The sequence below is a fragment of the Mandrillus leucophaeus genome, unplaced genomic scaffold (genome assembly GCF_000951045.1).
Source record: "Mandrillus leucophaeus isolate KB7577 unplaced genomic scaffold, Mleu.le_1.0 Scaffold1232, whole genome shotgun sequence".
Taxonomy (NCBI): domain Eukaryota; kingdom Metazoa; phylum Chordata; class Mammalia; order Primates; family Cercopithecidae; genus Mandrillus; species Mandrillus leucophaeus.
Window position 1 is genome coordinate 828888 of NW_012100677.1, and position 16940 is coordinate 845827.

The following is a 16940-nucleotide window of genomic DNA, read 5'->3' on the forward strand; positions in this document are numbered from 1 at the left end:
GAACGAACTTGTATAAAGCAATGGAATTACAGACACAGCTCCCTCAGGGAGCTGACAACCTAGCAGGGAGATAGACAGTGACCATACAATGTAATGAGTGCTCTTAGTACAAGTTAGTATAGATATATTATGGGAGCATACAGAATATGCATTTTAACCCTGACTGAGGCAAGAGAAGGATGGGGAGAGGCAAGGCTTCCTGGAAGTGATACCTGTCCTGAATTTTAAGAAATTATTCTTTCATAGCTAAGCACTCATTCATTAAGAATACATTGTACTAACAATATTTTTATTGTATTAGTTAAATCTATGATGGTTTTCTACATGATACATATCCAAAGAATATCTTAATCCTGCTTCACTGTCTGCTTGTAGACATATGCCAATGCTAGGATGAATCATTAACAAAAAAACTTCTTTGGATTCGTCCATGCTGGCTGGTTGACCTTAATTCTCAATCTGGTTCAGATTATAGAGGATTATATTAGCTGGCCAGCTCTCTCTATTCCTTCTCTCCTCAATTATTTCAACCACTGACCCTTTGTTCCCCATACATAATTATGAGGTTTTAAACACCAATGCCCTTTAGTAAAGAGTAGTAAAATCTGCCACCCAAAAGACTAGGAATGCTACTATGGTAATATAAAATCTTTAAATAGAAAAGAGTAAAGTTCTAACTTCATGTTTCTGTATGTCATCTCTTTCAAATCCCTCTCTGACCCCCTTGGGTACAGCAAGTCAGTATAAAGTTCATCTATACTCCTAAAGTACCTTATACATACCTCATATTATATATTAGCTCTTATGTCTGTTTTGCCTACTAGACTATGAGTGTTTTGAGGGTTAGGATTGTGTCTTGTTCCACCTTTCATTCTCAGATGACACACCATTCCCGGTTCATATTATTCAGTGTTATTCAATGAACAAACATAACAAACACAGTTGGTCTTCTGCATCTGTGGGTTCTGCATCTGTTGATTAAACTAGCCAAGTATCAAAAATATTCAGAAAAATATTGTGTCTATACTGAACATGTACACTTTTTTCTTGTCTTTCTTACCTAAACAATACAGTATAACAACTATTTACATAGCACTTACATTGTATTAGGTATTATAAGTAATCTAGAGATGACTTAACGCAGATGGGAGGATGTGCATGGGTTGTATGCAAATACTATGCCATTTTCTATCAGGGACTTGAGTATCTGTGGATTTTGGTATCTGTAGGAGGTCCTGGAACCAATCCTGCATAACTATGAAGTGATTTACAGGATCTTCTTGTTTACTGTTACCTATCTGTTTTTAGCTCTTTCTTTTACAGGTAAATCCTACTATTTCCATCAGAATTACTGGTCAAACCAATATTTCAGAAATTAGAACAGGGCATGGTGTCACACGCCTCTACTTCCAGCTACTTGCAAGGCTGAGACAGGAGGATTGCTTGAGGCCAGGAGTTTCAGGCTGCAGTGCACTATGATTATGCACTCCAGCCAGGGCAACATAACGAGACCCTGTCTCTTCAAAAAAAAAGAAATTATACCTTTAGCACTTCTCAAGACTACCAAGGGCTTCCTGTCATTGTTTTAAGAATGGCTCTGAAATCCAACCAGACATCGTGGCCCAGAAGACTGTAGAATATTTTCCAAGGAAAAAACCTCCTATTTAGATATGCAATATTGAAATTATAAGCAACATTCTTAGATGCAAATAAATGCATATATTTATTTGCTAAATGCTTTCTGAGTTTCTTTTTCCTAGAATTTAAAAAAGTGCCTTGTTTACTGAAACCAACAAAACGAATAAGCCCTTCCAGGAGATCACAATTTAGTAGGGGAGATGACAGACATTAATCATTACAGCTAAAGTTTCATGTCTCAGTTCATATTTGGAATGTTCTAAGATCAACTTAAGAATTTTTCCAACATATTTTATACACAGTGGGCTGGAAAATCTAAGTATTCAACTAAGAAAGAAGGTTATTAGAATCATTTAAGAGGTGTAAAAATCCAAATCATCAACATCACAGGGGTTATGACATTTTATAGAAGTGTTTCTTTTTTTATTCCAATTTTTAGAGAAATTAGGAAATTTAATTTATAATAGCAAGTGATACTCATATTCTGGTGACTTCACCAAAGCATTCACTTAGTTTTATATCCTTCACTTATCTCCTACACACATGAGAGAGCCATAGTAAACTGTGACTAAAGAACTAATGCCTCTATAGGCTTAATCAGAGTAATCCTTAAGCAAAAGTGTATCTGCTTGGCAAGTCTCTTCCTATCTTGGATATCAACATCCTCAGCTATAACATCAGGTGGTAGTCCTAGAAAACCACTAAGAAAACATCCAAATAGCTTACAGGTCCAGGACTCTCTAAATTTTTATGGCCAGTGTGAACTAGGTTAACCAGATATGGGACCAGGCAAGTTATTAACCAGGAATTTATTTCCAAACTTACATCTATCATAAAAAAGTAACAGTTAAAAGGAAACCCACAACAACAAACTTACTTGTGATGCCTAGAAATCTCTTCTGCATTTCCATATATTAATATGTCCCCATTTCAGCTTACAATATGCAAATGATGGCATAATACCTTTTGACATGTACCCCATGGATCAACAAATATTAGTGTAAGCAGTCGTCTACCGAATCGAGAGTGAAAGCTTGAGGTTTTGTTACTCAAAGTTAAAAGCATCTAATGAGTGACACAATCAGTTTTCATGATAAACACCTCTGGATAAATGTGGTGTAAAAATCCAAGAAAGATAATACAGTAGGAAACCCAATTAGACAATTTTATTTTGACGAATCTACGATATGATAGGCGGCAAGAAAATTGTGGTTAAGTTAAACCCCCTTTTCTTTTTTTGAGACGGAGTCTCGCTCTGTCGCCCAGGCTGGAGTGCGGTGGCGAGATCTCAGCTCACTGCAAGCTCCGCCTCCGGGTTCACGCCATTCTCCTGCCTCAGCCTCCCGAGTAGCTGGGACTACAGGGGCCTGCCACCATGCCCGGCTAATTTTCTTTTTTGTATTTTTGGTAGAGACGGGGTTTCACCGTGTTAGCCAGGATGGTCTTGATCTCCTGACCTCGTGATCCGCCCGCCTGGGCCTCCCAAAGTGCTAGGATTACAGGCGTGAGCCACCATGCCCGGCCTAAACCCTTTTTTTGAGCAATAAACCAGCCTAATCAATTATCTTACAGTTTCATATGTCAAAGTCAATCCCCTTTTTGGGAATATGTCATTCTAATGAATTTTCACCTTGTGTTTATAAAATGTGTATTTTCCCATTTGCCTTAACGGTAATAATGATGGATCAAAAGTAGCTATGTAATTTTATTTGTTACTTTATTTTTTTTATTACTTGCTTTTTAATTTTCTGATATTTTAAAAAACTTTTATGTCTGGAGGGTACATGTGAAGGTTTGTTACATAGGTAAATTGGTGTCATGGGTGTTTGTTTTACAGATAATTTCATCAATCAGGTATTAAACTCAGTACCCAGTGATTATCTTTTGTTACTCTAAAATAGAGAAACATGATACCTTTTACATTTGTAATGTGGACAGAACTATTAATAGATTTTGAATAAGTATGTCAAGTATCTTAAATTATAGAAATCATCCCATTCTCCTATTGCCCCATTTGTGGTTCCTATAAATGTTTATTAAATTGAATTCCTAGATGTTCCTATTTTCAATCTTTAATATTACCTTTTACAAATTTTCATGACAGATACTTAATTCAAAATGTAGATTGAAATATTCTATCATACTTAATAGTCAGTTCTGCAGTTCATTGAGAAATAGCTCTAAAGCCTTAAACAACACCTTTATTTAGTGTTTTTTAAAAAGTGTCATAAGGAGTTAATAGGACACAGCTGTACTGGCTCTTGCTAATAAGCAGCTTCTGTCGCTTTGGTCACCACAGGTGTCTCTGTAACCTGCAAACTCTTATTACTAGTGTATCAAAGTTGTGCTACTTAACAGACTTCTTTAGTAAAACATAACAAAGCAATTACATGGCTGTTGATTGCCAGTCATAAAAAAAAAACCCTCAAACACTGTTTTTCAAAAGAAACTACACTGCAATTTTTTGTCATTGTAAAATAAAAGGAACTAAGGAATTAAATGGAGGATAGAACAAAATAACAGCAGGTAGCCCACTGAACTTAGCCACTACAGATGGTTTAGAAATAGTGTTTCCTTCTCCATCAAGTTGTGGATAAAAGGAAAGGAGGAGATTCCTTACTGCCAGTGAATGGCAAAAGATTTAGCCAAGTCTCCAGTCTCTGTATTTTGCCTCATGAAAGACCTTCGATGTGGCATTTTTATCTGTTTGTGGCACTGCTTTTCATCACCTTTAACTGAGTGTGAATAATAACCTGATTTAATTTAAACAAATACAGGTGCTAAAGATTCTTTATTTATGTATAACAGGGAACATTTCCAAGGCAAAACGAAGTCATCTCATGAAATTTCCTAACCATTTGCTTAAAGAAATGAAGTATTAGATTAGGAAATAGCTTCAACATTATTTTGCCTCACATTTAAGGAAAGAATCATGTTCTTTTCCGATTCAGATTAAATAAAACAAAGTCTGAATGATGACCAAAAATTCAGTAAGCCATAAAGTAACAAAAAGACAAATCAGATGGTTTCTAATTGTTCTATAATCGTTTAAATTAGGTAACTATAATATGCTTGCCTTGAAATGAATTAATTTAATCTCCCTGTTCATAAACCAGCAATCTGCGATTACGATTGTGTTAACACACCCAAAGTAGCATCATGGGATGTCATAGACACATGTGTAATTAAACATGATGAAATATATTTCAGATGGGAAACTGAAACAGGCAAAATATGAAGAATTGTTAATCACTTACAGATACTATGATTAACAAACTAAGTAAACTCATCCTGACAACTAGGAAAGGAATTTTTTTCCCTATTGAGAATATGGAAGTATTGTTGGCTGCGTGCAAAAGAATGTGTGCAATAAAGCGATTACATCAATTAGCATATGCTAGAGTTAAGCTATTACCAACTCCATTGGACTTGTGCAGAAAGTCCTGCCCTCTTCACTGAAGTTATTAAAAAATAAACTTACTACTAAGATTATATATTAGACTTGTTTTGCCTTTTCTGAACATCATTAAAAACATTAGTTTTCCCTAAAAGTTCAAAAACATATTAGAAATGTCTGTTGCATTGCAAAAATAAGATGAGAAATACATTTTTATTTTCAGGTTATGCTTGAATTTAAAAAGTTTTTATAAGTTAAGGTATATTTTCACAATTGCAAATAACTGCATGTGTTAGCTGCAATGAGCAGCTTTTGTCTAATAAAATGCAATGGTAGAGAGTTTAATGCTGAGGATGAAAAATGTTTATGATGATGACAAACACAATGATTTTTTTTTTAATAGAAGCCCAACTTATAACTTGTGAACAACAGTATTACCTTGCTCTGTTGGAGTCCTTTGTCAGATCCCAAGCCCAGGTTATAAAATTTTGACTCAGATAAGAAACAATGGATTCAGCACAAAGCATTTGTGAGCAGAAGACATTGGTTAATACACTTTCATCATGGTGGAGGTAGATAGCAAGAAGCTTTCTCTGAAAAGAGGAGAAAAATCTGATCAATTAAGATATCCACTAATGTAAGATTTCTTAAATTTTAGACAGCCATAATTAGTCTATGTGAACAGCAAAGACAAAAATTAAATGCTATTCCCTAAAAGAGTACTTTACATTGTGGAGTTCCTAAAGCATCTAAAATATCAAAAAATTTTACTTCCTTACACCTGAAAAAGGCTAGGATGATTATATCTAATTTTTCAGACTGCTATTGCAGATTTCTGTTAACATGTGCAAGCCTATCTCAAACGAAGTTGCAACAGAATTGTATTTTGCTTAAAGAAAATGGATTTACTATTCTTTTCATTTAATAGATACATGTAAAGAGAAATATTAACTTTGAACTGTTCAACAATACAGAGAAAAAAATTCATTAAAACAGAATGACAAAATTCCTCTTACATATTTTTTATGGTTTTAATCTGAACAACGGATAGTCTCTTCCATTTGAAAGGAAAAGGTCTGAAATGAAGTTTTCTTTTTGTTCTATAGATAATTTTAAAGTCCTTAATGTGTTCTCATATTAAGCCCTTATTTAACAGCATATAACATATAATTGCCATATGAAAAGATAGAAAAATATTCAGTTCACATGCATTCTTTCTAGTTTATATTTCAGAAAATATCCACTGTGGCTTTTCATATAGAAAATTATTATTTCCCTTTTGCCATAATAAAAGTTGCTTTCAATAAATGACATTTGGTCTCTTAAATGTGTCTTCTGTCATAGTTGGATACTCAATGCAATAATTAAAACTAAAAACTGAAATTGAACAAGGTAATAAGTATAATAAAAACAATGGGTATAAGTAGACATTGATGGTTTGCAACATGTTAGCTTTACCAACAATGACTATAATGATTAAAGAGCTTAAATTGTTGACTACCTTCTTGGTAGTCAGTTCTTGAAAGAACTGAGTTTAACAATACTCACAATTACCAGGGAAAGGAAAGATAAAATTTTATGGTAAAGACAACATACAAACCAATCTTTGAAATTCTGTCAAAGGAAAATTTCAGGGAAGCTTAGTATCTTTCCCTTTATGTTAAATAAGAATGTGATGACAGCAAATGAAAATCTGCTGTGTGGGATTCTGAAGAAAAGAAGGAAACTTACAGAAAAATATAAGGCTCATGCTGATGAAAGGCTAATGAAATCTGACGTTAGGAATTATCTCGATAAATAATCCAAATAATAGTAACAGTAATCATCATTAAAATTATTTCTTACAAAGGTAAACTTTATAATAGATGAGAGTAGCCACAGTTAGGTAGATTAAGATTCTAAAAGCATCTACTATGAATAGGAGACACTGTTACTTTCACAAACGTTATCTACTTTAATTTCCAGAATAAATCTTTAACATAGCATCCTTAACCCCATTAGCATATGAGGAAACTGAGGTTTAGAAAGCGGACTTGTTTCAAATGTCACAGCTAGTTAGTAAATAATACGAGGACTGGCTCCCAACTTGTCTAACTCCAAGTCCAAGTAAGTGTTTTTTCTCTGATACTACAGTGGTAGCAGGGAAATCAACCACACTGTAGTCAAGGCTTGTGGAAGCACTCATATAGCATGAGGATGCCAGACTGCTTTGGACTGAGACTCAGAGACAGCTTGTAATGGGAATAAGGGCAGGACTCCTGCGTATAAGTAGCTCAGCTGATCCCACCCTGCTTCTATGTGTTAATTCATTTGTTCATTCATTCAACAAGCATTTGTTGAAATACTCTTTGTGTCAGGCTCAGCAGGAAGCAGTAGCAATAAAATGATGAACAAGAAAGACTTGGGGTTTCTTCATCTATGTTGATGTCTGCAGAGAACGGTATCAGGCTTCTAGGAAGTTTGTAATCAGATACATTGTTAGAGAGATACTTATCTAGTAAATTCCTACTCATCCTATAAGGCTCAAAAAAAAAAAAAAAAAAAAAAAAAAAGCCTCTATGAAACCTTCCCTGATTCCCTCAGGCAGAGTTAAGAGCTTCCTTTCCTGGGTCTGTATCTCTTTCTATTAGTATTACAATTGTTTACCAGTTTCCCCTCTAGACTAACTTTCTCAAGAGAGAGAATGAGGTCTCTTTCAGTCTTCTTTGCGTCTTTAAACTAGCATGGGTCCCAGCCTGTTTGACGAAAGACACAAGAACACTGATATGAGCCACAGCCCCTTGGCAAAAAAAGATACCCCATTGCAGTGGCAATGCAAAATCAGTTTTAGTAAATGAGTCAAGAATTCTGATGCTTTAGGGAAAGTAATGTGAACCTGGCACCATTAACAAATTCAGAGCTCTTCTTCTTAGGAGCTCTCTAACTGAATAGACAGAGGGATGTCAACCTCTAATTCAGCTTGATCGTTTCTCAGCAACTACATTTAATGAGACACTGGGAACAAGAGAGCTGCCCACTTTTAAATCAGCATATTTCTAACTAAACAATGGCAATGGCTAAATCTTTAAAATGCCTATTTCTCTCAAGAACACTGCAATGGAACATTTAGACTTTGGGAAAGAGATTAGTGATTTACATTGCTATCTCACTGATTTAATTTAAATGCTCTTCCAAACCAAACACACATGTGCCGAAGAGGCTACTAAGAAATCCAACATGCAGAGTTCCCTATAAGTGCAGCCGACAGTGTTGACTGAAACTAAACTTGGAAATCCAGGGCACTAATGCACAATATCAAGCAATAAAACAGCATCTCTTTGGCAATATTTAATTTAAAAAAGAAGAAAGAGGCAGGCGAAGATCAGGCACTGTCTGTTTTGGAGGATCAACCATTCTGCATTTCAAAGCATTGGTCCCTGCAATATCCAGGTTACTGTGCTAGAATCTCGACTATTATATCGCAGTTGTGAGAGGGAGGGCAAAGATGTGTTTACTCAGTGATTAGGCCCTTAGAATAAGCCTCTAGCTCCTAGAGAGACAGCTCACCACTTATTCATTTGGGCCAATTCACAAAGCCTAGGAAGATTAAACATCCATGCTGAGAAGACAAGCGAATGCAGACGGTGAAAAAGAAATAAAAATTCTTTAAAAACTCTGAGATGACTTCATTATTTTTCCACAAGGAAACTTTAGGAAAGTGTTTAGTTAGAGAAAAACCCACATTGACCTCTCTCTAAACCCTTAATCTTTCCTTTGTGGTGGCACTGCTTTGTGGTAAGCGACTGGCTCGCCTCGCCCCTCTTTTCACTGGAAGCTGAGAGAAAAAAGACTCTGGAGAAACAGTTTTCGTTCCAGGGACACAAACCCCTGACACTGTTAAACATGAGATGCCAGGAAAACACACTTAAAAAAAATTCCCACTTTAAGCTCTAGACTGAATGTGAGAAAGGAGATGATAAAAAGAGTATCCCAAGAGGATCTTCAGGCTGTGGGTACCCCAAAGTAGCCTTCAAAAGGAAAACTAATAATTTTAAAATAATCTTTTCTCTGACATAAGCTTTCAACAAAATTTTTCTGCTGCTTTTATGACAATAAATAAGCAAAATATAAAGACTCAATAGTATGGAAGTGCTAGTAAATTTAGGCTATATAAATCTGATTAAATTACAGTCACAGATAAATGGACTCCAGACTCAGATTTCTGATTATCTTACTGAGCTCAATTAAGCACAGGCCAAAAGAGTGAGAACTGGGTTCAGCATATCAACCAATTTGGAAGAGTTGAAATGGCAAACTAATCAGAAAACTGCTTTCGTGAAGAAAAGCAGTACCACAGAAAATGAGTAAGAAAATGTTTTGATTTCTATTACTACTATAACCAGCTTTTCTTTTGGCCCATTAATAATTCAGTTCAATAACATTTAAAGAGTACCTATGTGTTAGGGATTGAGACTATAAAGATGAATGAAACAGTTTCCTTACCCTCAAAAAGTGGTGGGAAATAATGTGTGGAGGTAAACGTTTTATTTAGTACCATCTAACAAATGATAATATTGCGGCATTAAAAAGAATATATTGTATTTGTCCTTTCTAATTTGGCAGAGAGGGTCTAAGTCTGGCAGACCACAAAGGCAAACAACCAAGCTACACTATCCTGATTCCCTCCCTGTAATCTAAGTTTTAGTAACACAGTGCAAAGGGAAGTCTCCAAGCTTTAAAGTAACAGAGAGCTCTGTTCTAAATCCAGTTTTGCCACTTAGCAGCTGTGTGACCATGGGGCAAATGGGTTGTTGTAAGCATTGCAGATAATGTAGGTTAAGTACCTATTTACAAGGCCTGGCCCATAGTAGGTGCTGAATGAAAGGTAGCTGAAGGTAGCTGTTAGGATGAAGATTCCTGAACTATCCATGCAAAATAAAGGGTTTTGAAAGCAATTTCAAGAGAAATAATGGCCATGAAAATGTATTAAAGATTAAGCAGCTCCTTCATTTTTCCTACTGGCAATAGTGTCTGGGATGCTTATTGTGTCTCTGCGTTTGGTGCCTCACTAATCTTCACATTCAAATCCAGGAGCTAAGGTACTAAGTTGATGCTTAAGAAATGCCCAGCTGACAGCAACCAATGTGACTTGGCCTTGAGCTACAGTAGCTATTGTATTTAGACTCCTAGTGTCACAGAACCATAGAATATTACAGCTGGAAGAAATGTGCTGTGTCTCAAAATAAGTCAGGTAGAGAGCAGATACTAAGGAAATATTTGCTGATGAACTAAAAAGAAAGGGTTCCATTTTGAGTACCAAAATATCCATAATCTGCATGTTCAATGCTTTTAAAGTTGATATGACAATTTCTGGGAATGGTACAATGTAGTTCATAGGTTTTTTTCAGTGTAAAAATTATAGTATAAAATAATTTCCTTTGTGTAAATTGGACCTGACTTGCTTTCTCTCCTTCCCATTTGTTCTCCTTTTCCCTCATCATTAACATCACCATAGTAATCAGAATCATTATCACTATCACTTTTTGTTTTTAAGTTTGGAGATGGCTCATTGATACAAACAATGGATACAATGATACAATAAACACCCATTTATTCTTCACCTAGATTTACCAATCATCAGCATTTTGCCATATTTGCTTTATCATTCTTTTAATACTTCCCTAAAACATTTGAATGTTTGCAGACACCATGACACTTCTATCCTAAAGAAATCTGTCTTCTGAGAATAATACATTCCCTTACATAATCATCATATTTATATCACACCTAAGACATTTAATACTGTTACAATATCATCTAATATACAGTCCATATTCAAATTTCCCCCAAGTACTCCCACAAGTCCTTTGTAGCTGTTTTATTTATTGTTTTAAATCCAGCATCTAATTTGGATCATTCCAATACTTGCCAACTTCTACAATGCTATTCGTGTATATGGATGTTCACAGGTACAGCATAGCATACAATCATGACTCAAGATAAGTGCAATGTGAGAACAGAAGCAGGACAGTAGGAAGCCACACTATCTGGGTTCAGATTCCTGCTTTGCCATTGCCCAGCTATGTGACCTTGGGAAAGTCACTACACTGTTTTGTGCTTGGGTGGCATACAGTTCTGAAGGTTAGAAGTCTGTTAAAATTCTTTTCTAGATGGGAGTAGTGAGGAAGTAAGGCTGGCAAATCAGTAGTAATGAGTAGTAACAGAGGAAGTCCTGGGGTCTAGGCATGAACATCAGATTGGCTGCTTCTTTATGAAGATGATACTTAAAAAAAAAAAAAAATTTTTTTTTTTAATAGAGATGGGGTCTCACTATGTTGCCCAAGCTGGTCTCGAACTCCAGGGCTCAAGTGATCCTCCTGACCTGGCCTCCCAAAGTGCTGGGATTACACACTGGTCTGCGAAGGTGATACTTGAGCTGAATTTTAAAAGCAGGACATCAATGCTGTAAGTAGAAACAAACAAACCACAGTAAAAGCAGAAGAGAGTGACTTCTTTGTGACTGAAGCTGAATTTTTTTTTTTTTGAGACGGTCTTGCTCTGTTGCCCAGGCTGATGGCGTGATCTCAGATCACTGCAAACTTTGCCTCCTGGGTTCAAGCGATTCTCCTGCCTCAGCCTCCTGAGTAGCTGAGACTGCAGGCGCCTGCCACCATGCCTGGTTATTTTTTGTGTTTTTAGTAGAAATGGGGTTTCACCATGTTGGCCAGGCTGGTCTTGAACTCCTGACCTCAGGTGATCTGCCTGCCTTGGTCTCCCAAAGTGCTGAGATTACAGGAGTGAGCCACTGTGCCTGGCCAGAAGCAGAATTTTAAATATACATGAGAGTGAGAAAAAGAAGAGTAAAAAAGATAAAAAACAAAGGAAAAGTTTGGGAAAGGCCCAGCGATGTCAATGGCCCCATCTGTTCAAAGAACTCCAAGCTAGTTATCTTTAAAGAGTAAAGCACCAGACTGCAGGTTGTACTGTGAAAAGAATCACAACACTTTGCCCTGTTCAGCTCCTGAATATGATTTCAGGGACCAACAGGCATCAACCAAATTGGAGAGGTTCCAAAAAGAAACAGTCAGCTACTGAAGATGAGAAGATGCCAGGATGGTGTCTTTTTCCCCTCACTTTCTGAAGCAGATGTTGGGATAGCATTCTGAAATCTGGAGGACACAGATGTCTGAATCTTGCATAGGGAACACTGTCATATGGAAGTCAGAGGGTTAAAAAAAAAAAAAAAAAAAAGCCTTTCCCAGGTGTGATGGCTTACGCCTGTAATCTCAGCACTTTGGGAGGCCGAGGCAGGTGGATCACCTGAGGTCAGGAGTTCAAGACCAGCCTGGCCAACATGGCGAAACCCCATCTCTACTAAAAATACAAAAAAGTTAGCTGGGTGTGGTGAGGTGCGCTTGTAATCCCAGCTACTCGGGAGGCTGAGGTAGGAGAACTGCTTGAAACTGGGAGGCAGAGGTTGCAGTGAGCTAAAATTGCGCCACTGCACTCCATTCTGGGTGACGAGGTGAGACTCTATCTAAAAAAGGAAAAGCCTAAAGTAAAATCAAACTCTCAAAAAAAGCTGACAGATGTTCATTGGGTCTAGCTCTTTATCAGTTTTCATTGCTTAGACTGTAATACTCAGGTAATACAATATATTTGAGGAAGGCCACCATGTGGCTAAAGTTTTTAAGAATAAGGACATGAGAAGCTGAAATGATTGGTTCTTACAGCAAATTATAGAGAAGGAGGCATATCTGTGGGGAGGCTGGAAGAGGGACTGTGTAGGCAAGGAAGTAGGCAGGCTTTGCCAGGTAAACATTTAGATACAGTACTAAGGACTTTGGTATAGTAGCCTCTTAAAAGTGCAGGAAGGATTTTTCTAACCCTCTACTATTCTCTATGGAGAGGGATAACACTAATCCTAGTCAGCAATAGGCCTGTTAAACAAGCATGACAACAGCAGTGAGAATGTCAAGTGTACTCCTCTCCCCAACTTTTAGGCCACTGAGGAAGAGAACAAGAACCTACTTATATCTACTTCCACATTCCAAGAGGTGACAGACTAGAGCAGTAAAGACTTGAAGATAAACTAATAGTATTTTTTCATTAAAAATGTATTAATAATGCATTCTTACTAAAAACTATAAGAATTACAATGATTTATGGGTGTACATGTTCAGTAGCTTTTAAATACCATTAAATATTGTCTGGCAAACAGATTTCTAAGTAGAATATTATATGTTATAAAAACAAGTTGTGTTTAAGCATATAGAGTTGTATTAACTCTTTTTTTTTTTTTTTTTTGCGATGGAGTCTTACTCTATTGCCCAGGCTGGAGTGCGCTGGTGTGATCTTGGCTCACTGCACCCTCTGCCTCCTGGGTTCACGCCATTCTCCTGCCTCAGCCTCCCGAGTAGCTGGGACTACAGACGCCCGGCTAATTTTTTGTATTTTTAATAGAGATGGGGTTTCACCATGTTAGCCAGTATGGTCTCGATCTCCTGACCTCGTGATCCACCCGCCTTGGCCTCCCAAAGTGCTGGGATTACAGGCGTGAGCCACTGCGTCCAGCCAAATGGCAGTGTATTTCTAAACTAGTAAGTTTTAAACTAATTTAAGAAATAATTTTAATATGGGCACTAAAGATTTTTACAATTTTAATTAGGCAGATCTGATAATTGGAGAATTAAAGGCAAATTCCAAATGGTACTAACAAATATACTATTTAGTGGAAACATCTAATTACAGAACAGCAGGTTTGGTATGGTTGTATTTATATAAACTATATCAGCTTTTTTTCTGATATACATGTTTATAGATTTTTTTAAAAATCACATTTAGAAAGTAAAAGCATTTAATAAATAGTGGTTATTTTCAGGTTTGGAATTATGTGGTGTCATTTTCTACTTAAAATGCATCTGTATTTTCATTCTCTTATAGTAAATACATTATTTGTATAATTCAAATATATTTTTCTAAAAAAAATATATTAGCATCCTAGGTCTTATTTCACACATGTGCAGGATGCTGTCCCAGCTGTCATACAAAATTACTATAAAAGACATTGTCCTGACTTTAAGGAATTTAAATGGAAAAAATAACACAGACAAGATAAGCAGACTGGGCATATTTTCCAAAGCACAAAGAAGTTTGTTTGCCTGGTTTTCTGGATATTGTGTGGTGAGCTAGAAACTTACCAACTACAGCTGTGGCCTCAAATTTGTATAGAACTTATTTTTCTTAGAAGACAATGATCAATGATGGCATTTAGATTTCTTTCAACATGAAGCAGTAGAAACAGCATGACTTTAAAATGGGCTGATTTTAAAAAATAAATATAATAAAACTTGATAACTAAGAGCACTGCTAAACGTGAACTCCTAAATTTAGTGGTAGAAATGCTCATGGGGTTCTCAAAATTCCTTCCTGAAACTGTTCCTAGAACTAGTTCATAATTGAATGAGAAAATCAGTTTTGTTATTTTACAGACATTTCTCAAATTTGTCCAAAACTGCTTAAAGGCACCATCTGTCTCATCCACAGTGCTGGGTGCATTTATGGGTAGCATCCCACTTAAGTCTCAAAACAACCTGTGTAAAGTAGAGACTATCATCATCATTTTTTTTCCATATTAGACACAGGCTCATTACTTGTTTGGGGCCACAGAGCTACTAAGTGGGAAATCAGCAATTGAGTACTGATTCCCTTAATTTATGTATAATATTTGGAAAAAGCACTGGTTTGAAGTCGGATCTCTGGAGCTGTAATGAAATTACCAATATCAAAGCCCAGACTCCCAAAGGGATGCTTGGGAAAGGAACAATCCTTCACATGGGAGATAAGCCTTGCCATTGAGATTTTTATTACTGTTGATTCTTAGTTACTATAAATGTCTAATGATTCTCTAGGGTACTTTTGGTGGTACAGAAGAATAGAATTCAGGGACGGCAGGCATGACAGGTGGGGAGGCTCCAAGGAACAAAAAGACTAATCTTCTCCCCCAACGCCCCGCCAAGATAGGGTCTTGTTCTGTTGCCCAGGCTGGAGTGCAGTGGCACGAACATGGCTCACTACAGGCTGGACCTTCTGGGCTCAAGTGACCCTCTTGATTCAGCCTCTTGAGTAACTGGGACCACAGGCACATGCCACCGCACCTGTCTAATTGTTATTTGTTTTTCTTTTTTTCTTTTTCTTTTTGTAGAGACAGTGATCTCACCATGTTGCCCAGTCTGGTCTAGAACTCCTGGGCTCAAATGATCCTCCCACCTTGGCCCCTCAAAGTGTTGGGATTACAGGTGTGAGTCACCATGCCCAGCCTAAAAACAGATTTTAAATGGCAGCTAATGCAGGGCATCACAAGCCCCTTCATGCCTTGAACCCTACCGATTTTATCAGCATCATGCCTAGCAATGCAACTCTGTCCTGCATTTTTTTGTAGTTTCCTCACTTTAATCTTCCATTGCCTTTACTTTTGTTCTTCCGTCTGTTTAGAATTCTGTTATTTGCCTAAGTTTTTCTCACCATTTAAGATTCAGGTCAGAAGTACCTCCTCTAGAAATCTTCCCCCTAGGCTGGGCGCAGTAGCTCATGCCTATAATCCCAGCACTCTGGGAGGCTGAGGCAGGTGGATCACCTGAGGTCAGGAGTTCAAGACCAGCCTGGCCAACATGGTGAACCCCTATCTCTACTAAAAACACAAAAATTAGCAGGGCGTGGTGGCACGCACCTGTAGTCCCAGCTACTCAGGAGGCTGAGGCAGGAGAATCGCTTGAACTCAGGAGGCGGAGTTTGCAGTGAGCTGAGATGGCACCACTGCACTCGAAACTGGGTGACAGAGTGAGACTACATCTAAAAAAGAGAGGGGAGGGGAGGGGAGAGGGGAGAGGAGGGGAGGGGAAGGGAGGAGAGGAGAGGAGATCAAGTAAGGAGAATGGGAGATACACATTATTCCGGAAGACAAGCCATGTCTACTCAAGAGCAGCTCCTAAATCTCTCCTCCAGGATCCCTCTTCATCCTCCCATGACCTCATCCTCTAACTCAGGGCCCAGCAAACTGTTTCTGTCCTGCTGGCCTCTGTCCCAACTGCTCAGCTCTGCCACTGCAGGGATGCCATAGATAACATGGAAGCCAAAGACCATGGCTGCATTCCAATAAAACTTTATTTATGGACATGGAAATTTGACTTTTATATTGCTTTTTCCTTTCCTTTCTTTCTTTCCTTTCTTTCTTTCCTTTCTTTCTCCCTTCCCTTCTCCCTTCCCTTCTCCCTTCCCTTCTCCCTTCCCTTCTCCCTTCCCTTCTCCCTTCCCTTCCCTTCCCTTTCTTTCCCTTTCTTTGACAGAGTCTCACTCTGTTACCCAGGCTGGAGCACATTAACGTGATCTCGGCTCACTGCAACTTCTGCCTCCTGAGTTCAAGCGATTCTCATGTCTCAACCTCCCAAGTAGCTGGGACTACAGGCATGTGCCACCACACCCGGCTAATTTTTGTGTTTTAGTAGAGACAGGTTTCATCATGTTGGCCAGGCTGGTCTCGAACTCCTGACCTCAGATGATCTGCCCATCTTGGCCTCCCAAAGTGCTGGGATTACAGACATGAGCCACCATGCCCGGCCTCATATTACTTTTCAGATGTCGTATAATAGTATGATTCCGTTTTCCTTCAACTATTTACAAATGTAAAGAAACAATGTTAGCTGGAGGAGTTGTGCGGATACAGAGAGCAGGTTGGACTTGGCCCTCAGACTGTAGTTTGCTCTCACAGTCTTTATTTTCTTATAAGTAGGTGCTTTTTTTTTTTTTTTGAGATGGAGTCTCGCTCTGTCACACAGGCTGGAGTGCAGTGGCGCGATCTCGGCTCACTGCAAGCTCCGCCTCCCAGGTTCACGCCATTCTCCTGCCTCAGCCTCCCGAGTAGCTGGGA

The 16940-nt window shown here is 37.8% G+C and overlaps 1 protein-coding gene across 1 annotated transcript in view; it reads right to left on the minus strand.

Annotated features, from left to right (window-relative positions):
* The window catches only part of LOC105533247 (FAS-associated factor 1), a 266264-nt gene that overhangs the window by 115443 nt on the left and 133881 nt on the right, over positions 1-16940 (minus strand). The window contains exon 7 of the mRNA XM_011971639.1: positions 5474-5628. Coding sequence (XP_011827029.1) covers positions 5474-5628 — 155 coding nt within the window. The remainder of the gene's footprint in view (positions 1-5473; positions 5629-16940) is intronic.